Source organism: Physeter macrocephalus, chromosome 4 (genome assembly GCF_002837175.3).
Source record: "Physeter macrocephalus isolate SW-GA chromosome 4, ASM283717v5, whole genome shotgun sequence".
NCBI lineage: Eukaryota > Metazoa > Chordata > Mammalia > Artiodactyla > Physeteridae > Physeter > Physeter macrocephalus.
This window is the reverse complement of record NC_041217.1, coordinates 100,050,126-100,077,770: the sequence shown is the minus strand read 5'-3', so window position 1 is coordinate 100,077,770 and position 27,645 is coordinate 100,050,126. Positions and strand designations below refer to the sequence as shown.

Here is a 27,645-nt window from a genome sequence, read left to right as displayed (position 1 = left end):
AATTTCCGAATTATCAACTAAGTCTGGGGAGGAAAAAAATCATATGATGAGAAACCTTTCTGGTAACCTTAATAAAAATGGGATAATGGCAATTGTAAATGCCGGTGAAATCCTGCGTGCTGGTGAGCGTGGTTCTATGAATATATATGTATGGCTGAAAGTAAGAATCTGTAAATCATGGCTTTCTTAGTGTGATGTATCTCTTCATAAAATAACTTAGTTTTCACATGAAAAATAAATTGACACTTGAAACAAAAATTTTAACTTGTTAGTGTTCCATTCAAATTGAATTAGGTACAGCTAATCATTATTTTTGGATGCTTTCCAGAGACAGATGGGACTGTGTTCAGAATTCTCACAAGAGCCGAAGGATTTATGGATGCGGATATACCCTTACAGTTGGTGTTCCATTTACCGGTCAATTACCCGTCCTGTCTGCCTGGTATTGTGGTTAACTCCGAACACCTGACCAGGGCTGAGTGTGAGATTGTGAAGGAGAAGTTACTGGAGCAAGCAGAGACCCTTTTGTCGGAACCTATGGTTCATGAGCTAGTTCTCTGGATTCAACAGAATCTCAGGCACATCCTCAAGCGACCAGAAGCTGGAGGTGGCAGTGAAAAGTGCACTTCTGCAGCAAGCACGACTGTGGATGATGGATTGTGGATGACTCTTTTGCATTTAGATCACATGAGAGCAAAGACTAAATATGTCAGAACTGTGGAGAAGTGGGCTTCCGATTTAAGGCTGACAGGAAGACTGATGTTCATGGGTAAAATAATACTGATTTTACTGCAGGGAGACAGAAACAACATCAAGGTGCCAAAAAGTTTTAATGTTGAATATGAATTTGGCTATTTTCTGCTAAAATGGTGTGTCTATAAGTGTGTTTGATAACAATGGGACAGATTAATCATTAAGATGTTTCTGCTTTCACTCTTACCATGTTAATGGATCTTTCTTTTTAAAGACTGTCTTTAACTTCTAATTACAACTACAGACTTGAAAAGCTTGAAGAATAAGTAGAAGATTATGTTTTAAAAATCATGCCACTTAATGAAAGTGATAGGTTATTAAAAAAATCTCTGTGGTACATGAGTATTTGTTTCTGTAATCAGCTTTGAGCCTAAATTTTATAAATTTGCACTAAAAGTTTGCATGTATTTATAGTTCTTTCCTTAGTTAGGCACACAGCAAGGTGTATATCTGTGGGTAGCCTGCAAAAATTTTAACTTTTTGGAAGTTAAAGATATGTTCTGACGCTTGAACTTGGTATCTGTTATACCTGAAAAGAGGAGCTGTTCCCTCCTAACCAGGATTTAGTGTGAGTGGAAGTAGAATCATTAGGGCTGTCAGCTTGTCACCTCCTCCCTAACTTTTGCTTTCCACCTGACTTGTCTCAGCAGCTGCTTTCAAAATCGTCATCTTCTTCAGAGTTTTCAAGTTTTCATTCTAAACTCATCTAACCTGCTTTATGTGGGACCGGACAAAGAAAGCTGCTTATTATATTTTAAATATTAAAAGAGCTGCAAATCACTTAATAGGTTTTATGCTTTCAGGTGGGTTGGGTCAAGAATAATTACAATGGAATTTATTTGAAACAGATTTATCTTGCATAACCTATCATCTTAAAGATTTGTAGCATAACTACCTAGCTTTTTTGTGATGGGCTCTTATCACAAAACTTGTTGGTTAATAACTTCAGTTGACCAGAGTAGTGCTGGGTTATAGCGTATAGGTACAACAGATTTTCATATTTAATAAGATATTGGGTTGGGGTCTGACCAAGGAACCACATATAGTTTTAAAAGTTTATTTAATTAATTAATTTATTTTTGGCTGCATTGGGTCTTTGTTGCTGTGTGTGGGCTTTCTCTAGTTGTGGTGAGCGGGGGCTACTCTTTGTTACGGTGTGTGGGCTTCTCATTGCGATGGCTTCTCTTGTTGCGGAGCACGGGCTCTAGGCGCGCGGGCTCAGTAGTTGTGGCGCACCGGCTTAGTTGCTCCTTGGCATGCGGGATCTTCCCAGACCAGGGCTCAAACCTGTGTCCCCTTCATTGGCAGGCAGATTCTTAACCACTGCGCCACCAGGGAAGCCCCGGAACCACATATTTTAAGGTGATTTACAGTATATCTATAAAGCTTGATCCTTTTGGATAAAATACTGGCTGACAAAATGAATACAAATTAATTTCTTTGCTCATATATCCCCAAAAGGCTCAGATTTTTCTTTAAGCCAGCTTGGGCATATTAGGCTAAATGTAGCTGTTTTGCAGATGCTGTTTCTCAGATTGGATCCATCAGTTAATTAATTTATTTAATCATATGGCTTGACCTCTGGTAATGTAGAGTACTTTTTAAGGAGTTCTTTCTTTTTTATTAGCTGTCCCTAAAATGCCATTTAATGTAAATATCCCTTAAATTTTTATAAGATTGTATATCAGGATTGAGAATTACAGGTACATATTTATAGATGCCATCAATTTGGAATGTTCGGTACTGTGTGCCTGTTAACTTCATTCCGACCTTGAGGAAGTGATAATAATGACAGTAGCTGGTACTATATTAAGCACTATTGTGCCAAGCACTCCTCTAAGTGCTTTATATGTATGAACTCATTTAATCATCACAACTTCCCCATAAGGTAGGTGTTATGAGTACCATTTTATGGAATAGGTTACTGAGGCACAGAGGATCTAGATAAGTAACCCCAGAATCAGATCTAGTCTAGATTTAAGCCTACGTAGTTCGATTAGACCCTTCTTTACTCCAGCATTCACCAGAATGTTATGCTTCAAAGTATGTGAAAACACTGTGTAACTCTCTTACTGCTTGATTCAGAAAGCGAGTACTCTGTAAGCGTGGAAATAAGCCTATAGGTTTATGGCTCCTTTCAAACTAGGAGTTTGAGATTCAGAGTAAGATATGTATTTAACGTACTGATTTATCATTTAGGAGTACCTGATTCTTCAGAAAACCTGCAAAGTAGATGTGGACTCAAGTGGAAAGAAATGCAAAGAGAAAATGATTAGTGTACTGTTTGAAACAAAAGTACAGACAGAACACAAAAGGTATAATTTAGTACTATTGCAGATGGAAAAGCAACTGAATCGATAATTATACTCTGACAAATTTAGGCATATTCATGAGTTTCTCTTGTATAATGCAGGTTTCTGGCATTTGAAGTCAAAGAGTATTCATCGTTGGATGAGTTACAAAAGGAATTTGAAACTGCAGGACTTAAGAAGCTTTTCTCCGAATTTGTACTTAGGCTGGTAAAATGAAGCGGAAGACAGGTATCTTTTAGTGAAACAACAGCGTGTTTTGTTTTGTTTTTGTTTTTTGCATTGGATTTTGAGAGTGGCTAATTGAAATACTCATAAGGGAACAGTTTTAGAGTTTTCTCTGAAGCAAAATGACAGACACCATCATAACTTCAGGACAAAAGCCAATTCTGTTTATGGAATATTAAACAGTAAAAATATCCATGTATTCTAATTTTGCCAGTATAGGCTGGGTTCAATAGATGGAATGTTATTTGAGAGATAAATACAAAAAGATGATGGTGAATGAGCCCTTGTGTTTATACAGAGGATTTGTTTGGAACTGTGCAATTTTCTGGCTAATTTTCTTGTAATTAAATGAATTTTTAAAAAGAAATTTGTTTTCATGTTTACTCCCTTCATGTTTACATTTTTAGCATTTGATAATGATTTTTCCCCCATTCAGCTTATTCTGTCTAATGTTTTAAGTTGAATGTTAAGAAAAATATAACACTGATTTCTTTGTGGAATTGGATAAATGGTTAGTTTAAATACAAACTAAAGAAGTTCTATAGAACTTGATTTACAGTTGCTTTCTTTGGGGTCCCAGAATTGCATGATACTTACTAGTGATAGGACTGGAGAGTCAAATTAAAATAAAATTCTTCAATTTAAATTAAAACTTAACAAGGGAAGAAGTGTTTTACACAAAATGAACTTGGCTTACCAGAGGGAGGAAATCAAATGGAGATACTATTTTTTATTTCTGATGAAATTTGTTAAAATCTGATAATCTCAGAATATATTTATTATGACATAAGGAGAGAAGCCATAAGATAAAAGCTTGTGTTAAAATCTGTACCAAAAGTATAGACAGGCATTTATGTTTGAGAAAGGATATTTGTGTTCCTGAAGCCACCTGTGCTTCTAAAATAAGGGGCCAAGAGATGGAAGAAAGGCCAGGCAAATCTCCCTCACTGTAATCTGAGGTACAGTGATGTCATTATAAATTATAACTGATGGGAGAGAGAAATAAGGAGACGCTGTGGCACGCCCAGTAGTGCTTCTTGACAGTGCTTCTCGGTGACTGTGGCAGTACCGTCTGATTGTCTTATTTTCAGACACCCTTGTAATTAAATTAGACCTACCTGTTGATCATTCCATTAATTAGAGGGGATTTTTGGTTCGTTTTATGTCATTCCAGGGTGTTGATGATTTTTTCCTGGAGAACTGGTAAATGTAGTTAGGTTGTTCTATGGGAGGGTGATATTCTCAGAGTTCAGAAACTGCTAGGAGCCTGTACCCGCCGCTGCACTATTGGAGACTGTTGTAATTGATCCTAGATCTGCTCAAGTGGTACTGCCTGAACCAGAGCTAAGGTTGCTGATAGGTACTATCTGTGGTCTCTTGGCGTTCACAGTCACTCCACTCCTGCTGCCACTGCAGCCACTGCCAACAACTACCACGGTGCTAGAACCTGTGCTGTCTCTGACTTCCCAGTGGTGCCTCCTATTGACCAAACCTAACAGGAGTCCAGTTGGCAGAGAAGTCGGGAAATGTAGTTTGCATGTCCCAACCCCAGGAGAACAGAGCAGAATATAGGAGGGTGGGTGTGTAAGTGAGGGAGAGGGAGCTGAGTGCCTATGGCGAGTAACGAGCACAACCTTCCCTTTTAGCTATTAAGCAGCCATGCACACCCTTCTACCCATATTTAAATTTCTGTACAACAGCAACAGTTTATGCTTCAGTCTATGCAGATTTTACTATCTTTTGTACAAAGGAAGAAACTCTCACCTCTCCCCCAAAAGGGGAAAAGTAAAGTTCCATCAGTTACTATTATCCTTAGCGGTGGTACTTATTCTGGTTCAGTCACAATCCCACCTCGATTAAACTGTCAAGTGCACTACGACCAACATTTCTTATATAACTTGATAGGGGGTAGGGGAAGGAAAAACTAGTTAATATATACAAAAATATACAGAGCAAACGATGAAGTAGATTTGCTTAAGTACTTGTTTCTATAACTGGTCATGAAGCTGTAGTTGATATTTATAACTTCTTCCTCTACTCCATTTTTCTTTGCTCCTGGCCACCTCTTTACCTAGTAGGGTGGGCGAATATTCATTCTGGAAGGTCTGAGTCCTTAGGAGTTGGTTGTTTATTAACTTTCACTCTTGAATAAGAGAATATTAAGAGGCAACCCAGAGAACCCCTGGGCTCCTGACGTAGTTCTTATTGACCCCATTGTGTAGCAGTAGATCAATTTCCCTGTAATAATGTGGATCAACCACCCCAGCCATTATAGGAACCTCTTGTTGCTTGTTGGTTTAGTGTCATAAGGACCCTAATATATTCAGGTGTCAGTCTCAACTTCAAATTCACTTGCACCATTTTGTGTGCCCTGGTGGAAACATTTTTTTTCCATGGGAACTAAGACCACCAAATCAGCATAGCCCCTTTATAGGGATGGTAATAAAAAATTCTGTGAGTGGGTTATTAAACATAATACTGAGAGAAATCCATCCTATTTTTATTCTGCGATTCCTGGACCCATGTATTCTGGCAGTGGGAGAAATAACATCATATATTGATCACTGGTTCAAAGTCTTAGTAGGTCATTATATTATTCTATCAAGCCAGCCACTTCTGGGTGATTTGGTACATGGAAAGACCTATGAATTTCATAGCTATGAGCCCATTGCTACATTTCTTTTGTGGTGAAATGAATTTCTCATTTAGAGTTTATGTTGTGAGAGATAACCATGTCTGTAAGATTATGGTTGGTAGTCTTATAGGAAGAGACTTAGGATTCATATCCAGAATTAATATTTTCATGAGAACAATTGCTGACCATTCCACTAGAGGAGGGATCCATTGTAATTAATTAGCCACCAGGTGGCTGGTGTCTCCCAGGAAGTGAGGCCTTACTGGTGGCTCAGGATTGGCCTCTGTTCTTAGCAGGTTAGGCACTCAGCAGTGACAATAGTTAAGATCAGTATTGGTGAGAAGAATTTCATGTGGCTGAGTCCATGTATAACGTCTGTCCCTGCTGCCACAGTTACTTTGTACATGAGCCCTCTGAGCAAGCACCGGGGTGCTAGGGAAAGAGGATGACTGACATCCAGAGGATGAGTCAGCCTGTCCATTTGAGCAAGGAAGACATTCACTGCAGTGGTTGCCCTATGAACATCACATGGGACACGAATATCCTCACATTTTGTGCTCATCCTGAGAGGTACATTCACATACTCCTGCCCCAGATTTCCTTGTCATTAGGCTTCTGATCTTATTCTTTCAAAGTCCCTGACTACCTGGCCAACCCATTAGCCTCTGCCCATGAAATACTGTAGATCTACACCTGTGGACATCTCTTTACCTAGATAGGTAGACAACCAGAAGTACTGCTCAAAGTTCTGCCCACTGAGAAAACTTCTCTTCACTACCTTTCAGAGACACTCTAGATTGCAGTGATAATTGCCAAAGCACGTTGTGAAGAACCATCCCTATACCAGGCCTGAGTTCTGTCTTCCTCAGTAAATAAGTTATGGGTATCCCCATGACAGCATAGGTGTGGACTGAGGAAGAAGCAGCAGTGCAGGAGTAGTCGCTATAGGCATTTGAGCCACTTGATCATGCAGCTTACTTGTGTCTTCAGAACCTGCTTGAGCCTGATCTTGTACATATCACTTCATTTGTACATGTCCAACTTCATGATTTCATGGATGAAATAAGACCTCATTAGTAATCAGGAGAAATGCAAATTAAAACCACAATGACACCTCTAGCCACCCACTAGAATACCTAAAATTTAAAAGATGGACAATAGCAAGAGTTGACAAAGAAGTAGAGTAATGGCAACACTGACACACCATTGGCAGGAATATAAATCGACCCAAATGCTTTGAACAAGCAGTTTGGCATAATCTAGAAAAACTGACAATTCCATACCTTATAACCCGGTATTTCTGCTTCTAGGCATATACCTTACAGATGTATGCATGTATGTGTGAGGTTACCTGTACAAGAATGTTCATAACAATATTATTTTTAATAGCCCAAAGGAAGCAACCCAAACACCCATCAACATAGAATGGACAAGTAAGTTGTGGTATATTCATGCAATGAAATACTGCACAGCAAACTAAATGAGTGAACTATAGCCAACATGGATTCATCTTTAAAAAGCAATATTGAACAAATGAAGTAAGCACAAAAGATACCCTATGATTGTAAAAGTTCAAAAGCAAGCAAAATGATATTAAATTATGGATGCATACTCAAGTGCTGAAACTAAAAGACAAGAAAAGAAGTTGGTATAATAAAAGTCAGGCTTGCAGTTACCTATAGGGTGAAAGGATGGGGTTGTGGTTGGAAAGAGGGTGTTTTTCTTGGGGGTGGGTAGGGAATGGCTATGTTCGACTTCCTGACCACGGTGCTGTTTCTCAGACGCTTCTTTTGTAATAGTTCATTATTTTTTATTTTTATTTCTTTGATATTTATTTTTTTATTATTTTATTTCTTTGATATTTGTTTATTTATTTTTGGCTGCATTGGGTCTTCGTTGCTGCGCGTCGCCTTTCTCTAGTTGGGGCGAGTGGGGGCTACTCTTCACTGCAGTGCATGGGCTTCTTACTGCGGTGGCTTCTCTTGTTGTGGAGCGCGGACTCCAGGCATGCGGGCTTCAGTAGTTGTGGCGCATGGGACTAGTTGTTCCGCGGCATGTGGGATCTTCCTGGACCAGGGCTCGAACCCAAGTCCCCTGCATTGGCAGGTGGATTCTTAACCACTGCACCACTAGGGAAGTCCCTATAATAATTCATTAAGCTATAAGTTACTTTAGTGCATATTTCTGTATTTCTTCCCCTATAAAAGTAGGCTTGGCTTAAAAAATGCCTATTATGTTTTTGGTAAATAAGAAAAATATTGAGGGTAATTCTTAAATCTTTGTAATTAATAGCAATTTCTCTAATCCTAAAGTTTGGTTCAGACAAAATTGTAAGTTATGTGAAGAGGGTAGGTTATTTCAAGCAGAGTGGTTAGGGAAATCTTCTGTAAGGGGATGCCATTGGAACCAATAGCTGAATGAAAGGGACCAACCACAGGAAAAGGAGGCAGCAGGAATTCCAGGCAGTAGGAACAATAAGTGTGAAAGAGCTGAGGCCTGAAGGAGCATGGCCTGTTTGAAATAGTCAAAAACAAGAGTGACCTGTATGGGAAAGAATGATGTATGGGGTGACATCTACAATCTACATGCACAGTGATAAGTTTGGAGAGAGACAGATATAGGAGCCTGATCCTGTTGAGTCTTAAAACCCAATATATAAGCCTTTTCTTTTTTTGCTAACTGCAGTGGGAGTTAGTTGCACTGGAAACAGGTGTGATATCTAATTTACACTTTAATAAGATCATCTGGCTGTTACAGAGCAAATGAGTAATAGGAGAGCAATAATGGAAGAAAAAAGGCCTGTTAGGAACCTGTTGCAGTGGTCTAGCTGAGGAATGATGGTGGTTCGGTTGTGATGGCATTGGAGAAAAGTGGTCAGATATTAGATACATTTTTGGAGATAGAGCTGAGTATATTTGATGCCAGATTGGAAGTAGAAGATGAAGGAGAAAGAAATGAAAGACAATATTTAGGTTTTTGTCCTTAGTAGCTGGGTGAATGATGGTACCATTGACTTGTGAATTAAGGAAGTCTGAGGAAGGAGCCTATTTGAGAGATATATTAGAAAAAGTCATTATATTTCCTTGCCTCTTATTTGCTGCCATTATAGGTCTGTTGGAGAAAAGGATTTTAAAAAAATGAATTCAACTAGTGTTGGATGAGGTCATTGAGAGGATATGAACTGCCAGTTGACCCAAGAGCTGGACCTGGGCAATCAGAGGCTCCTCACCCCTCCCCTGTCCTTGGAATGTATATTCTGCCCATTGTTCCTACACTAGGAGCCATTCAAGGATGCAGCCTTGAGACAGTAAGGTGGTTGAGAGCACCTGGACTGAATATGTGACTGAACCCACTTAAGGCCTCTATATAAACTTTTAAGATTCTGGTGGGGTGCAGAGATCTACTCATATTAATGGCCATCCAACACAAGCCTCATCTGTAAGTTCACTTGCTTATTAAAACCACCACCTCCCAATCTGGAGTGATCTGCCTCTTTCTTGGGTCTCTCCTTGCCCTCCATGTATGGGGGCAAGCTACGAGCCAACAATGGAAGTTTTGGCAGCAAATGAAATAATTTAAAATAATTTTTCCAGAGGCAGATTGGTTAAAAAAATTGGTTTAAAATCAGTTGTTTCAATTGAGTAATATCAGTTACTGGTTTTTCATCTAGTGGTACTTTTGGTGAACCATGGATGGAGTAATTTTTGCAATGTTTGTATGCACCTTTGAGTGTGAGTCCCCTGTAACCACGCTGCTCATGGTGTGGTTCACAGACACAATCTCATGCACTACCCCAGACCTACGGAACTAGAATCTACAATTTAACAAGACCCCAAGGTGATTTGTATGCACATTGAAGTTTGAGAAGCACTATCCTGTCAACATATCTATGTTCTTAAAATATGTGAGGGGGTCATATGTGAAATGTTGAATAATAGGCATACATGTTGTAAGGGGCATTCCAGTCCTGGAAAGCTAAAAATATTATAAAATTCCTAATTACCTTTGTCTATCAAACAATATTTGATCATATATTTGTGGCATTTCTTACATATTCTTAATTTTGTTCTTTGTCTCATAATTAACATGCAGTTGAGTAAAGATTAACGATTGTATGACAGAAGCTGTACGTCCACCTTTCTTTGCATGCCAAATGATCTCCATCTTGTCACAATTGTGCTAACTTTATGAGACCTTTGCTTGCTAGCATTATTTTTGGCCCTTTAATTTGCTGTTTTCCATTTATTTTTAAACAAAAGGGAAAATGTAACATTTAAATAATTGTACAAATCCAGCTATATAAAAAGATGCTGTTGAAATCTTGGAATTGTCATAGGATAGCTGACTCATTTGTCACTTGATGCACAAAAGTCTGAATTTGATTGGTCAGGAAAATGAATTTAAAATTTTAAAAAAAGGAGCAAATCCCTCATCTTGTAAAAAAAAAAAATGTCTAAAGGTTGCAAAATTGCCAGTGATGTATAAAAATTATCAAGAAATAAAAAAGTTGGGGAGTGGCATCTTTGTTTTCGATCAGTTTGCCATTTTAATGCCCCAATCAGTTTGCTTTTCACCATTTGGTTTTTGACTACATAGCTTTTTTCCAGACAACCCGGATCACAGATTTCAGTTTCTCTAGTTTCTTCAGATTACCTGATGTTATGTAGCTTTATTCCTTTTATCCCTCTTGTATTAGTCAGGATTCTCCAGAGAAACAGAACCAATAGGATATATATTTATTTATTTTAAGGAATTGGCTCAAGCAGTTATGGAGATTGGCAAATCCAAAATTTGCAGTGGGCCAGCAGGCTCAGGAAGAGCCCATGTTGTAGTTAAAGTCCCAGAGCTGTCAGACAGAAGACCCAGGAAAGAGTCAATGCTGCAGTTCAAGTCTGGAGGCCGAGGCTGGAAGAATGCACTCTTGGTCAGGGGAGGTCAGTCTTTTGTTCAATTCACGTTTTCAACTGATTACATGAGGTCCACCCACGTTATGGAGGGCAATCTACCATAAAGTCCACAAATTTAAATGTAAATCTCACCTCAAAATACCCTCACAGAAACACCCAGAATAATGTCTGACCACATCTCTGGGCAATGTGGTCCAGCCAAGCTGACACATAAAATTAACCATCACACCTCTAGAGAACTATCCCATCTGTAGCTTTGCTTTTAGAGGTGAGGAATGTGGCTTTCCATTCGTATCTGCTTAACTCACTGCAGTATATTCCTACCATGTTTTCACTGCTACAAAAATATTAAATACTGATATGAATTTGTAGCAGCATTGGTAAGAAAGATACCATTTTCACATAAGTTAACAACTCGACAAATTGTAGTTTACCTTGGCTTGAATGACCCTCTTGAGACAGGACTGGCCACAATAATACACTCCACAGAAAGCTACATTTCTACTAGCCTGGGAGTATAAAGATATGTAGACTCAATGACATATATTGATTTTAGAAAAAAGTGAACTCATCTGCTTTGGGGCATCTCAAAATGATGTTTGCTCAGTTCTTTGTTGGCAGCAGATACCCTGAAGTGTTATTAGGAGGGAATTCTGGAATTGTGCTCCTTCCTATAAGAACCCGGTATATTTCCGATATGTCTGACAATGCTGCTTCTCCATCATTAAGAGATGATTAACCTCTGCTAATCTTCAGCAGTAGACCTTTCGTGCAACTAAGAGAACTATGTAGTAAAGTGCTAGTGATTTCCCAAAATTCTGTTCATGTGTTTTTTCACTTCTATGTTTCTTGGGAATTTCATACATTTCCATAGATTTCATTATCCCCTCTATGTGGTTGAGTCTCAGATTTACACCTCAGGTACTGATCTCTCTCCTGAACTCTAAAACACTCATTTCTAACTGTGCGTAACATCACAACTTAGGTGACAACCTAGATGTTCTGCCAACGCCTTAAATCCAATATGATTAGAACAAACTCATTAACGATTCCATTTTCGTTGTTGTTGATACTGAAACTATCACTAGGCTCCCAGGATTTTCCTTTGACTATTTCCTCACTCCCTTGCATCCAATTAGCTGCCAAATCTAATTCTCAGTGATTCTTACATTCACCCATCTTTTCCATTCTCACGGCCACCATACTTTACTTGTTTTTCCTAGCCAGGACTATTGGAAGTGTACAAACTAGTCTTCTCACCTCTGTTCCCCCCTGTCCCATCTTATACATAGCTACAGTTCCTAATATCTAAAATTAAACAATTGTGGTCAGATGTATTTTATTTTAATTAATTTATTTTAGATATATTTTAGAATACAGACTTTTCTTGTTAATTCTTGGAGTTTTAGAAAGGTAATATGGAGAAAAATACTGTATATTATAAAATCCCCCTAATGGAGACTGGGGCAGCATCCTGTTATTGCCTCAGTGAAATGTATGAATACTCACATTAAGTAATATAAATAATGATATAATTGGTATAAATAAATAAATGGTATAATTGGTATAAATAAATGGTCTCTCATTGTTCATGTTAAACTTTAATACCTAATGTGTTCAGATCAGATTGGCTTTTGTCTCCAAATACATTATTAAAAAACCACATATTTTTGATTTTTAGAACTTTTGGACTTTGGAATTGTGGATAAGGATTGCTAGACCTGAACTAGATAAATATTCCTCAAATAACCGTATCCTGTTTCCTACTGGATTAGTTGCAAACTCTTCACTCTGCTATTTTCAAATGCCTTCTCAATTTGATTACAATCCATTATTTCTAGATTTATCGTCCACTCATCCTCTATATATCCTTTTGCCCTAGCTAAACTGGATACTCTTTTTTTTCTGCATATACTCAGGTTCATCCTTCTCGCTGAAATGTCCTTTCCTCTTGTCCATTTTTCTGTCAACTATCTGTTGACATTTTTTTGTTTCCAGAACTTTTTCCTCTGATCCCCATTTTGGGATCAGTAGTTGTTCTCTGGTCTAAATTCTTGTAGCAAGCTTTAGTTGTCCCATATGTAAAGTAAGAATGATACCACTTTGTTACCTCTTAGACTTGTCACTGGATTAAATAATGTACAAATGCACCTAGCACAGTGTGAGATACATAATAGGAACTTAATTGAGGTTAGTTCTTTACTTTTCCTCTCCTCCTCCTCCCTTCCTTTTTCTTAGTATATACTGTACTTTATGTTATAGTTTTAAAAGTACTTTTATTGTCCCCACTACTAGATAAAAGGTTTTTGAGGATAGAACCTTGCTTACTGGAAGCTCAGTAAATATTCACTTATGCGAAATGAATACAAATGGTGTTACTGGAGGAATTTCAACTCCCCCTCTGGATTCTGGAAAGACTGGTTTGTGTACATAGGAATATATATTTAAAAAATTAAACAAAACAAAACAAAATGAAAAAAAACTATGATCACAGGACCCATCTTGATGCTAAATAGCATAATTTCTGCTTCAGTGGTCCTCTGGATGTCCTGAGCCATTGTAAAGGAGATTGCTCATCCAGACCATGGCAAGTCTCAGAGCCTAGAGGAGCACATTTATTTTTCGTGCATTAATAGGCCATTGAGCTCTTGGGAAGCTCTTGCCAGAAACCAGTGGGCAGGGTGACTAACACAGCTCCTCTGCACTCATGAGTTTGGTGCTCACTTGCATGGAAACTGGATAGTGAGAAAGCACTGACTATGCTCCCACATTGTTCCCTGGGGCTCACTGGTCTGTTGCTGGGCTCACTCTGGGGGGTCTCTGAACACCACTTTTGCTTTTGCCCACTTGGTCCTTTCAGGTTGGTTCCATTTATCTCTAGGCTCTGCTCTCTCTCTCACTCAAAACATCTCCTCTAAAACCCCTTTAACCTCTAGCCCAGAGAATATTATGTCCTCCAGAGAGAGAAAAGCTAGTGGTGGTAGAGATCACTAAGTGTTTACCTAATTTCTATTCTAGCTTTCTTAGTAGTTTTTCGTTAGTAATTTTCCAAGTAATTTCTTACCTGGGTACATTGCTATCTAGAATAAAAACTTTATTTTGCAGCTTTCCTTGAAGCTCGGTATGACCATAAGACTAAATTCTGGGTAAATGGAGGTACCGTATGTGGTTTCTAGAAGGGCTTCCTGAAGGCGTTGACTCACTGGGAGCTGCTGCCTTTTCCTCCCTTCTACCGCCTGGAACGTGGACAGGAGGGCTGAAACTCCAATGGCAATCTTGGGTTATGAGGTGAGCTTGAGGGTGAAGGTGGAGCAGAGAATAGGAGCTACCTTCTGAACATGTTTCATGTGAAAGAATATACCTTTGTGGCTTTAAGCCACATTTGCAGTTTTCTATCATATGTCATCAAATCCCTTCCTGATGGATATGAAGTTTGATACCTAGTATAAATAATAGAAGCTAAAATGTGACTGATTATGAATTATTTGAAATCTATTATTTAAGGCTTAAACTTTTGCTTGGAGCTCTTAGAATTCTAGATTTTCTTAATTAAAAGTAAGCTTTCAAAACATGTTGTCTAAGAATTGAATTACTTTGTTTACCTGTGTCCAGCTTCAACAGCCATTGTCTATTGCAGAGAAAGTGGGACACTCTAATTGTTTTGGGCTGAGGAAAGGATACAAGAAAATGCCAGGGGAGAAGACATGTAAGTTAGTATTTCTAAATACCATCTCACATCATATCCTATAGATAAATATTCCTTTGACTCTTTGTAGGGGAATAGCAACTTATCACATTCTTCGTTTATGTTCCAGTGTTTCTAATTAAGTACAAGCTAATTTGGCATGCTTTTATTTTTATTATAATCTTTCTGTGTCCCAGAATTATTACTAATAATTATTGGAAATCTGCATGGTGCTGAGATAGCCAGTAGACCTAGAATGACTTTAAGCTTTTTGCTTAGAGTTCTCCTGAAAACACAGATTCCTATGAAAATAACACACAGGGTAAAAAATGGAGAAATCTGCTGTGAGTTTAATTTATGTGCACTTCATGGTTTTCATTAAGCCCATTGCTGGATTTACATCGTCAGCCCACACAAATGTGAATTCCCAAGAAATCCAAGTAGAAAGAGGAGAGTGAGAAGGGCAAAATGTATTTGAGTTCTTTATGGCTAGAGCTTTGTTCTAAGCCCTCAAGTATGAAGTTATTTATATCTATTTATAAATCATCCACATATATATCCATAAATTCACTCCACATACCAGGGAGCATCTCAGTTAACTTTGGATGAATGAGGTTCCTCACAGCCCAAAGGTCAGTTCCTTAATTAACAAGACTCTTTTGGAAACATTCTAGAGATGAAAACATTTTAAAGTTGTTGTACACTCATCTGATAAGCAGACCGGATTGAACACATACTAAGTAAGCTCAGTTGTGTCAGGGTTGTCACCAACACCACGACTTCACTCTGCTGTGGTGGAAGGAAGCCCTCTCCTGGTCTGTGGAGGTGAATGAGCCTCAGCTTCCACCTCTACTAAGGGAACCCTGTTGTTTCATGCTCCAGCAAGTGTTTGTTCCTTTCTTTTTGCTCTCTCTGCTCTATTTCTCTTCTCTCTCTTTTTCTTGCTCACCATTTCTGATGCTTTTTTTAAGTTCTGCCATTGAAGAGATTGGCTGCTTATTGATTTATTTCCTCTCTTTTCTTCCCTTTGTTTTGCTTTTTTTCTTCTTTGTGGTCTCTTGTCTTCCTTTCTTGCCACTTCTTCCAAATTTTATGACTTTAGGGTAACAGGGCTTAGCTTTTATAGCCATCATCACCCAATGAGAGTGCATTTTCTTTCCATCAGTAGGCCAACTGATCACAATGTGTCCTCTTAAACTTTATCTCTTTTTTCTTTATGTTATTTCCATTGGTACTCGCAATTACAGGCTTTAAACATTGTTTTTAGGTTTATAGTTTGTTCCTGAAGGTCGACAGTGCTTGACTGCATAAGTGGGGTATCATATATGTAGAAGTAATAGACCTTAGAACCAGAAAGAACTAAAATGATTTTAATCCAACTGCTTTTTTTTTTTTTTAAAGTGTGATACTGAAGTAAGGTACTTACCCAAGGCCATGTATCTGGTAACAAAACTGGGACTAGGACCTAGGTCTATAAATCTACTTTGAAAGAGAATTGCATTAGCTCTTTAGTCTTATATATGATCAAGGAGGACTCAGGGAGCCAAGTGAACAATTGTCCAATTGTTACAGTCTCCTAGGAAAACATCTGCTCCATCCTGTTCTGGCATGTTAGAGAGGACAGAGAATTTCCTTTATTCTTGATTCATAAAATTATACTTAAGTTTACACTTACTCAGTCAATTTTATATGGCTTCCTCACAAATAAAAGATATTTTCTTATGATTGCATTAATTTATGTGTGAATAGGACATACAGGGCCTGTTGCCTGAAACTTGTTATACTTCTTGTTTCATACATTGGATGTTTTAAAGACCAAGTGACTCTTTGGTTGGAAGTAAGCATTCTGTGTATCATAGAATCTTATATTTATTTTTAAAAATGTAATTGAAGATATTTAGCTGTTAGAGAAATGAGCATACAATAAAAATCTCATTTTGTACTGTGTTTATGTATTTCATTTAATCAAGAAAATTAGAATCTGAGATTTAGAAAGAAACTTAGAGATTTTTAGCCTAATTCTCCACCTGGTATAGTAATTTTTAAAAATTATAACTCTGACAGACATCCACTTCTGCTTGAAAATCTCCAGAGATTTGTACTGCCCTCATGAGGCTGGTGTTATTGTTATTGGACAGCACAAGCAGATTAAAAGTTCTTTCTTGCATTCAGTCAGAACCTGCCTTCCTTTACTTCCAGCTTTTTATCCTAATTCTAGCCTCTGGAGCAACACAGAATTAGTATACTCATCTCTCCATGACAGCCCTTTGAATATTTGAAAGCTGATATTATGCCTTTCCTTATTCTTCACTTCCCAATATGCTTGAATAATTTATCAAAAATTATAGCTTCCCCTATTCACCTGGACATTTGCTTTTTAAAAAAAAAATATTTTATTTTTGACTGCGTTGGGTCTTCGTTGCTGCGCGTGGGTTTTCTCTAGTTGCGGCGAGTGGGGGCTACTCTTCGTTGCGGTGCGCGGGCTTCTCATTACGGTGGTTTCCCTTGTGGAGCACAGGCTCTAGGCGCACGGGTTTCAGTAGTTTTGGCGTGCGGGCTCAGTAGTTGTGGGTCACGGGATCTAGAGCGCAGGCTCAGTAGTTGTGGCGCACGGGCTTAGTTGCTCCGTGGCATGTGGGATCTTCCAATACCAGGGCTCGAACCCGTCTCCCTTACATTGGTAGGTGGATTCTTAACCACTGAGCCACCAGGGATGCCCCTGGACATTTGCTTTTCATTACACTCTAATTGGTCAATGTCCCTCTGAAAATGTGGCACCTAGAATTGAATTCTATATTACAGATGTGGTTTAACCAGCTAGAAATACAATAGAACTGTCACAGGTAGTGATCTGTGGGTAGTAATTTCTCGGGGAAGCCTCTTTTAAATCCCTTAAAAGAAGGTGGCTTGTATGAAAACACTTGGTAAACTGTAAAGTACTTTATAAATGAAATACTTTGTTATATTCTATTTAAAAACTTTAAAAATATAAAAAATAATGAAAGAATGTGTGTTATTTTTCTTGCCAGTAACAATGCTGATTTCAACCTTTAGGTTAGCAAAATTAGTAGAGTGAGCAAAAAGGCTGATGTTTTCTCCTTGTGGCAAAAATATAAAAACAGTTTTAATCTCAGTCTTTATGTTGGAGTACTGAGCCCTTTGAGTTTTAAATCATCTAGTCATTTTTGGAACATGCTTTTTGTTGACTCATATGATAAATGTAATGACATTTTATCATGTAATAAATATCTGTACATAACTTATTTATTTATTTTTTTGCGGTACGCGGGCCTCTCCCGTTGCGGAGTATAGGCTCCGGACTTGCAGGCTCAGCGGCTATGGCTCACGGGCCTAGCTGCTCCGTGGCATGTGGGATCTGCCCGGACCAGGGCACGAACCTGTGTCCCCTGCATCGGCAGGCGGGCTCTCAACCACTGTGCCACCAGGGAAGCCCTGCACTGAATTTTAAGACCTCATATCTCTTTTTAAGAAACATTACTTGGTCGAAAGAAATTGCTACATTTTCTCGAACTTGACAATGTGTTGTGGTGGTTATAGTTTGATTTGCAACATGGGTCAGATACTCTAAAGAACATAAATTATTTAAAATTATTTAAATATTCAGAATAAAAATCAGTTGTTCTGTACTGTCCACACTGGAAAGAAATTTATTAAAGAAGATAACCCAGTAAATCACTTCCAAGGATTAAAGTATTCTGATATTTATTTAGAGAAAAATAAGAAAAAGTTAGAATTCTGGAGAATCATTTATCTGTTGACGTACTTTTAAACTTTATTTAAACTTTATTATTGTTTTCTTGTTACAAGTCTTTGGTGACTGGGGCCATGTAAATTGGAGGGAGCCTGCTTTGTAAAATTAGATTTGGAGTCAGATAATTTAAATTTATACTACTAGATCCAGAATTTCTCTTTTTATTGGATTTTCTTTCTTTTAAATAGTTTTTAAAAGTTACTATACAAATAGGTAAACCTTTCTAGAGAAAGACAGTGTTTTCCCTTTTTATTTTGTAAACTTAATCTTCCTAAGCTAGGTATTATTTGGTTAAACATATAATTTATAGTCATAAGCAGACTGAAGAAATATAAATATTCTAATAACACCTAGTTGTTATTGTTTTTGGCTATATAGATGTGTGGGCTTTTATATCAATATTAGTTAGTGTTTTCTAAACTTCATAGTATTTTCCTCCTGGAAAGAACTGTCTCTTTTCTGAGAGGGGGAAAAAAAAACCCTGCTTATGAAATGAGGCCATTTTGCATATTAATCAGGAGGTCTTTGAACTCTAAGAATGAAACCTGTCAGTGCTTTGGGTATGGAACAATTATGCATTCAAGGACTTTAATTTTATGCTAATAATGCAACAAGCTTTACATTTTTCTTTGTTTTGTTTGCATTTCCTAAAGATAATTTAATGCAAATAATCCATCCATATACTGCATAGAGCACATAGGATGGTTTCCCTATAGTTAAGATTGTATCAGCACTCCCATTATAAATCTCTATTACCCATGGTTTATAATTTAATTGAAAAAAACCCACTGCAGGCAAAACTCAACACTTAGGGTTTCAGGCTAAAAGTAATATTTCTCTTTTAAAAATTGCCTCCTCTATTTAATTTCATAGTTAATGGAAAAATAAGAAGGATCATCCTGGAGCTGATTTTGAACAAAGCCAAACAGATCATTGTCTGTAACTAAAATAATTTCTAAGTTAAAGTAGTTGATATGTTAGAATTGGCCTAATACTACAACGTTTAACAAAATGAGAAAAGACAACGGGATCTGTTTATCCTTTCTCTACACAAAAATATACATAAGGAGAACAGGAAAATTCTGTAAGACCAGACATTTATAAAATATACATTTGACAATATTATGTGAAGTGTTATGCTTTATTTTATTTCAAAGTGCACACCTCACTCCTCTCAGTGGATCTGGGCTCAGGCTGTGGAATCTGCTTTTTGTCAAACTAAGATAGGAAGGGGCATAGGGTGGGAGAAGCATGCTCTGGATTCTTTACTTTATCTACAGTATAAATCTTATCTTAAATTTATGCTTCAATTACCTTGAGAGGATTCAGGGGTTAATTAACAGGCATAGCAGTCTCAACCTGCTTACACAGTAGAATTGAAAAGATCGGTTTTTAGACACATGGTGGTTTTGTCATCATCTTTTGAACCCAAATCCTGTAGAAGAGAAAGGTTAACCTGCCAGGTAATATGCAATCTCCAATCAAGACATCACTGTAGCTTTATGAAGCCCAATGAGACAAAGAAAATATGAGTGAGTTAGAACAAAATGTTCTCTATTTCTCTCAAACCATCAACCTTTTCCTGTTTAATTCCTACCTGTAATGCTGCTCATGAAATATATGCTATGCTTTCTTAACCCTAAGCAGTCCTCAGAAGCTTAAAAATGATCTGGCTCTATGTATGAAATGTACTGTGTTTCTAAATCAGTAGTCTTTGAGATCCTAGGGACAATTATTTAGGACAATAATACAAACTCACATTTCTTACAGCACTTAGTAGTGTACAAAGGGCTTTAAGAGACATTAATACACACAACAACTCAACAGTAAAGAAAGTAGAGGCTAAGAGATTAAGTAATTTGCTTAAGCACGCAGCTAACAAGTGGTGGTCAGCCCTCTCATTGTGTCTTCAGTCTAGTCCTCCTTCTCTGGTGGCTCAGTGGCTCCTTAGTTCTTTTAGGGGAACTCAGATTTTTAACCTTGAGAAATAGAGTCTAGTGATACCATGATGAGAATGCCTTGTACTTACTTGACATCTATCGTCAGAAACTGTAAGGGAATTCATAAAATTTGTAAGCCTAAGTCTTTAAATATTCCATATTAGCTTAGATTCATAAGTAAAGAACTCAGAGCCTGGGTAAGAGTTATATATATCTAAGCTACACAGTAGATCAGTGAAGAAGTAAAAGAAAGTCATGGATTTACTATTCCATCTCTCTGATTAAAAATTATTCTCAATGGTGATGTTTTGATTATATCAGAAATATCACTTATGTATAAAGGTTATGAGAAAAGCTTGTGTGGAACACATGTGGTTGTACAGCCTTAAGAGATTTTTGAGAAAATAGTAGATAATTATTTTCCAAGGATGGTATAAATGTAGCACTGGTATAATGAAGCAGGGAATATATTAGAAAATCCCCTAGGATTGCTTTGAATCTGGAAGTCCATATTTTTTATGTATAGTGAAAAGCAGACTATCTTCTGATATTTACAAACTGATTCAAAGTTTTTTAGTTTTGATTATAAGAATTTTAATAGATCACTTCTTACCCCCACCCCTTTTATTTTTGTTGCTTTTGGGTGGTGTAAATTTATAATAGTGCAGGGTTTACATCTAAATTTTTTATTACAAAGTTTCCTACCCCACTAGGTGTTGTGAATAATATGTGATATTGAGTTCAGGCATTCAACTTGACAGCGTGCTGTCAGTGGATGGTCACTCCATGTCGGAACCGATAACTTTGTTTCCTTCCCCTACTCTGTCCTGAGCAGATGTCATCATTTGGTTCAGTTTTTATCTCCCATCCGAGTACTAACAGGCCCCGACCTTGCTTAGTTTTTTTTAATTTTTATTTTATTTATTTATTTATTTATTTATGGCTGCATTGGGTCTTTGTTCCTGCATACGGGCTTTCGCTACTTGCAGCAAGCGGGGGCTACTCTTCATTGCGGTGCGCGTGCTTCTCATTGTGGTGGCTTCTCTTGTTGCGGAGCATGAGCTCTAGGCATGCGGGCTTTGGTAGTTGCAGCATGCGGGCTCCGTAGTTGTGTCGCACGCGCTTAGTTGCTCCTTGGTGTGTGGGATCTTCCCGGACCAGGGATCGAACCTGTGTCCCCTGCATTGGCAGGCAGATTCTTAACCACTGCGCCACCAGGGATGCCCCCCTGGCTTAGCTTTTGAGAGCTGGTGCATTTAGGGTGGTATGGCTGCAGACACTTTTTTGCCTCCTTTATCTCTCTGCATTCCCCGCAAGATGAATTGCTCATGCTCTTCTGTTTTCTTGCACTGAAATTCTCTTGTTTGGGCCACCAGAGATTCCTAATGACAGCATCCAACAGATAAGTTTTAGTCACTATCAAGGAGAGGCAGTGAGATGTACTTGAAAGACAGTGGATTTTGGATTTCGACCAGGGTTGGTACACTTTTTCTGTAAAGGACCAGATAGTAAATATTTTAGGCTTTGTGGGCCATGTGATCTCTGTCCCAGCTACTTCCTTCTGCCACTGCAGCACTAGAGCAGCCATAGAGAGATGAGAACAAATGGGTAAGACTGTGTTCCATCAAAACATTGCTTATGGACACTGAAATTTGAAGTTCATTTAATTTTCATATGTCACAAAGTATTTATTTCATTTGTTTCGACAGTTAAAAAGTGGAAAAGCCATTCTCAGTTCATGGGCCATAGAAAAACAGGTGGCAGGTGGGATTTGGCCCACAGGTTGTAGTTTGCAGACCCCTTTAGACAATCCTGAGTTTACATAGCAGCTCTGTTAATTACTGGTCTGTGTCTTTGGTGTATGGTCAGGCCACTCAAGATGGCAGTCCTCTTGCTTTCTGTGCGTCCCCTGCCTGACCAGTGCCTGCTGCACCTACACCCTATGCACCTGACTGACCTTCCTGAGTACTTGCCCCAGGCCCCAGTGAGTGATTGTTCTTATCAAAGTGGGGGTGAGGGGCGTGCCCCTCTGCTGGTTTCCCTGGTAACTGATGAGCCAAACTGACATCAGTTGCCCCTATAACTGGTAACCTCCCCTTCCCCAAAGACTGCCACCATATCCTGACAACAGTCTGCCGCACAGGATGGGGTGTTGCTCCAGGACCTTGCTTCAGACCTGTAAGCTCCCCCATCCTTTAAACCACTGATGTCTCTGTCGCTGACTCCCCACTCTTTCTTCCATCTTGAAGCTGGGCAAGTACAAGCCTTGTAGGCCTGTGGGGTGCAGCCCAACACTTGGGTAAGTTACTTCTTTGAGTTTCAGTTTGGTCACTAAAATGGGAATTGTACCTACTTCATGGAGTGATTGTGAGAATTAAACTTGATAATGTAAAACACAATGTGGTAACTGTTAATGACAGTTACATTGTAAATGGTAGATATAAAACTTATGCAAATTTTAAATAATTAATGATTAACTTGCCTGTTGGCTTTTCCTTAATTATATTGTTGAACTCTCTTCTCAAAATGGCAATAGCTTTCTTATTCATAAATAAAAGTACTACATGTTCTTTTAAAAAATAAAATAATATGGAAATACAAAGGTAAAGAGAATGATAAAGTAATAAGAATAAAATTAACCCACAATGTTAATCCCACAACAAACCTATGATATAGGTACCATCACTTCCTTCATTTTATCCATACATATGAGGATACTGAGGTTCAGAGATGTTAAGTAATTTGTCCAAGGTTACTATGTATGTAGTGTTTATTTACCTTTTTATTGTCCAGAAGAATATTTCTCTTTTGGGGACATCGTGTTTCCTCTATCTGATACCTGTAGTTGCAGTGAGGGCCAAACAGAATGCTTCTGTCCTTTGGCCACAGAGTGGACATTGTGCCAGACAGGGCCAGTCATCACACGCTGTTGCCCTGGCTTGCTGTATGATTCATTCTTTTTTTAAAAAAATTTATTTATTTTATTTATTTATTTTTGGCTGCATTGGGTCTTCGTAGCTGTGCGCAGGCTTTCTCTAGTCGCGCTGAGTGGGGGCTACTCTTTGTTGCGATGCGCGGGCTTCTCACTGCGGTGGCTTCCCTCATTGTGGAGCATGGGCTCTAGGCGTGCGGGCTTCAGTAGTTGCGGCATGCGGGCTTCAGTAGTTGCGGCATGAGGGCTCAGTAGTTGTGGCTCACGGGCTCTAGAGCGCAGGCTCAGTAGTTGTCGCGCACAGGCTTAGCTGCTCCGTGGCATGTGGGATCTTCCCGGACCAGGGATCGAACCCGTGTCTCCTGCATTGGCAGGCAGATTCTCAACCACTGCGCCACCAGGGAAGCCCTGATGATTCATTCTTGGTTGGCCATATGATCCAGTCTTGTCTGACCAGTGCCATTTCCTGAGACAGTTTCAACTGAAGCACCAGGAAGTTCTTTTCTCTCTGGCCATGAAGCTTGAAGAATATATTTTTAGTATTGTCAGTGACCATGGATTGAACTTGTGGGAACAGAGGGCCTGAGAGAATGAAACCAACTATAAGGAGCAGAGCTGGTAGACTCTGGGAGGGGACAGTCGGTACGTGGGGGGAAGAGAAAGAAAGAACCTGATGAGGTTCCATTCTCTGGATCCAGGTGTTCTGAGGGCTTCCTCATGGTTTGGTGGTGTGAGTCTTGACCAAAACATTTTTCTCAGGTCAGTTTGATTTTCTCTCTGTTTTTTGCAGTCAAAAGAACACTGACTGAGCAAGTCAATGGGATACAAACCCAGACCTGGCTGACCCTGGAGCCCTGAGCTTTCTTCCCAATCCTCCTCATAGAGAAACACAGCTAATAGTTTGAATTTTTCTTACCAACTTCTTTTCTTTTTTTAAACGACTAAACCAACATTATAGTATATGTGAATATTTATATATATATATATTTTTTAATTGAAGTATAGTGAATGTACAATATTATATAAGTTACAGGTGTACAATATAGCGATTCACAATTTTTAAAGGTTTTACTTCATTTTTAGGTATTATAAAATATTGGCTATATTCCCTGTGTTGTACAATATATCCATGTAGCTTATTTTATACGTAACAGTTTGTACCTCTTAATCCCCTACCCCTATCTTGCTCCCCCTCACCCCCCACTGGTAACCACTAGTTTTGTTCTCTATATCTGTGAGTCTGTTTCTTTTTTTGTTATATTCACTAGTTTGTTGTATTTTTTAGATTCCACATATAAGTGATACTGTACAGTGTTTGCCTTTCTCTGTCTGACTTATTTCACTTAGCATAATACCCTCCAAGTCCATCCATGTTGTTGCAAATGGCAAAATTTCATTCTTTGTAATGGCTGAGTAATATTCTATCGTATATATATACCACATCTTCGTTATCCATTCGTCTGTTGGATAAACACTTAGATTGCTTCCCTATCTTGGCAACTGTAAATAAAGCTACTATAAACATTGGGGTGCATTAGTGATTTTGTTTTTTTCGGATATATCCCCAGGAGTAGAATTGCTGGGTCATGTGATGGTTCCATTTTTAGTTTTTTGAGAAACCTCCATACTGGTTTTCCACAGTGGCTGCACCAACTTACATTCCCACCAACAGTGTACGAGGGTTCCCTTTTCTCCACATCTTCACCAAAATTTGTTATTTGTGTTATTTTTGAGGATAGCTATTCTGACAGGTGTAAGGTGATATCTCATTGTGGTTTTGATTTGTATTTCCCTGGTGATTAGCAGTGTTGAGTCTTTTTATGTGCCTGTTTGTCATCTGCATGTCCTCTTGGGACAAATGTCTATTTAGGTCTTCTGCCCATTTTTTAAATCAGGTTTTTTTTTTTATTTGATGTTAAGTTGTATGAGCTGTTTATGTATTTTGGATATTAACCCCTTATCAGTCATATTATTTGCAAATATTTTCTCCCATTCAGTAGGTTGTCTGTTGGTTTTGTCGATGGTTTCCTTGGCTGTGCAAAAGCTTTTAAGTTTAATTAGGTCCAATTTGTTTATTTTTGCTTTTATTTCCTTTGCTTTGGGAGACAGATCCAAAAACAATATTGCTATGATTTATGTCAAAGAGTGTTCTATGTTTTCCTCTAGCAGTTTTATGGTTTCCAGTCTTACATTTAGGTCTTTAATCCACTTCGAATTTATTTTTGTATATGGTGTTAGAGAATGTTCTAATTTCATTCTTCTACATATAGCTGTCCAGTTTTCCCAGCACCACTTATTGAAGAGACTGTCTTTTCTTCATCGTAGATTCTTGCTTCTTTTGTTGTGTGAGTATTTTAATGTGTGATATGTGCTGTCAAATTATCATCCAGTTTGGCTTCACTAATTTATATTTCTCTGAACACTTATATGCTAGATATCTTCTGTTGCCCCTTCGAGTGCACACTCTACCTTTCTCTCCCTTGTGTGCTCTGGGAGGCTGACCTGGGAGTACGGGTCCCTTGGCTTCTGGCTTTTGGTAGGGCTGGGTCGACTGATGGAAGGGTTGCAGGGTGGGGCCCTGGCAGGAGGTGAGAGGGAAGGAGAATTCAGCTGAGGTACTGCTTCTCCTGGTCCTCCCTGTGGGGTTGCTGAGGGATGGCTGCCTCCCTAGACCCAAGGTCACAGTTCTGGTAAGTGAGCCTTTCTGCTCAGCTTTGTTGCTCCAGCCTTGGGGACTGCCTTATCCCTTTTGGGTTCCCTCCACCCTGCCCACACCCTTATGAATAATCCTTTTATTAAATGCTCTTCACATTTCCCAATTTGAGCATGCTGTTTATTTCCTGTGTGGATTCTGGGTAATACTACTTGTATAAGAGTGGCTCTTCCTTCCACATTTCATGTCAAGATAGGGTATTATTACCCGTGTTTTTAATCATTTCAGTCCTCATAAGGGGAAAATGATATCTTGTTTTAATTTATATATTTTTGATTATTATTGAGTTTGAACATCTGTTCACATGTTAATTGGCTATTTGCATATTTCTCTTAATTGCTTAACATTCTTTGCCCATTTTTCTTTCGGGTGATCTCCCCCCTCCCTTTTAAATTCTTATTTTGAGTGGAATTTTTTTCTATTATATTTTCCAACTGATTGTTGTTAGTGTAAGTGAAAATTATTGCTTTCGTATTTTGCCATTCCTCTGAACTCTTTTGTTTTAATGGATTTTAGCTGATTCTCTTGGATTTTCCAATAACATTTGCAAAGAATGATAATGCCATATCTTCCTTTCTGATTTATGCCGCATTTCTTTACCCTGTTTTACTACATTGGCTAGATCCTCCAAATCACTATTGAACAGTAGTGGCAGTGGTGTGAATCTTTGTCTGATTCCTGACTCTAACCCAGAGTGTGTTTCACAGAACTCTAACACTGACGGATACCCCTTGAGGAAAGTTCAGACTCATGCGGGAAGCATTGTACGCTCTTAGAGAGTCCCAGTGCACATGAGTGTGTTAAGGGCTCTGCGTCTTTTTGTTTCTGGTTCTTGCTTAATATAGCTCTGGTACTGAATTTTATGCAGTTCATTATCAGCTCAATAATTTGCATAGGTCCTGGAGAGCCAAAACACAAACAAAATATTTTGTAACAATATAGTTAAACCACTGTGGTTTTATGTAAAAATTCTGAATTATTCTAAGGCTCAATGCTTATTAGTCTAGATACGTAAGCCACTATATTTTGTATTTAAGGGATCATATGACTCATCCTCCACTTGGCATGTTTTGCTCTCAAAAGAAACAATTGAGATTTTAAAAACTAACTTAAATGGAAGGACGGATATCAGGAAATCATACTGTTCTTTCTCCCTCTCTTTCTTCTCTGTGTATGTGTTTTATACACACATACACATATACACAAACAACCAAACAAATAAAAAATTCCAAGAACCAACAGACCTCAAGTTACTATTTTCTTACAATGTCCATGCTTCTTTATTGGCCCCCTACCCCTTCTCTCCAATACTTTTTCATTGTTCCTTACTCCCTCCTTTCCTTTCTTCCAATGCATGTTTAGTTATCTCCAGAAAAATCTTTCTCCATCATTGCTCTTTTTCCATTCCGATTATTAATTGAAAATTACTCTTACTGTTGTTGATGAAAATCAAGTTAATATTAAAGAATACCTGCAACAAGAGACTGGAAAGGCACTCGTTATTAAACTTATCTTAACTGCCCAAGTAATAAATGTTGTTATGTGTTCACATGAAATTAAGCCCTGAAACAGAATTAATGACAACCTCCAAAGACCTTGAAAAAGCTCAGAAGTTGCCTTCAGAATTCTGATAAACATCTCATCTACATTTGCTTTCTCTTCAAATTAAATCTATTAATCTCAGAGCATTTAAGAATAATAAACTATCTTTTTTTTTTTTTTTTTTTTGTGGTATGCGGGCCTCCCTCTGCTGTGGCCTCTCCCGTTGCGC

At 38.3% G+C, this 27,645-nt stretch overlaps 1 protein-coding gene across 19 annotated transcripts in view; it reads left to right on the top strand.

The window, feature by feature from the left end:
* RWDD3 (RWD domain containing 3) overlaps positions 1–27,645 on the top strand; it is an 88,038-nt gene that overhangs the window by 7,025 nt on the left and 53,368 nt on the right. For 5 of the 19 annotated variants that reach the window (XR_008617187.1, XR_008617186.1, XR_008617180.1 and 2 more), the window contains exons 2-6: positions 329–816; positions 2,953–3,068; positions 3,167–3,293; positions 13,938–14,120; positions 14,445–14,538. Coding sequence is in view for 7 of the 19 variants with exons in the window: in XM_028489099.2 (XP_028344900.1) it covers positions 329–816; positions 2,953–3,068; positions 3,167–3,281 (719 nt within the window). In the remaining 12 variants the exon portion in view is untranslated. Of the gene's footprint in view, positions 1–328; positions 817–2,952; positions 3,069–3,166; positions 3,835–7,314; positions 7,337–13,937; positions 14,181–14,444; positions 14,539–23,951; positions 24,654–25,431; positions 25,507–27,645 lie in introns of those variants that run through there. The other 14 variants (XR_008617182.1, XR_008617185.1, XR_008617184.1 and 11 more) reach the window with 10 other exon arrangements.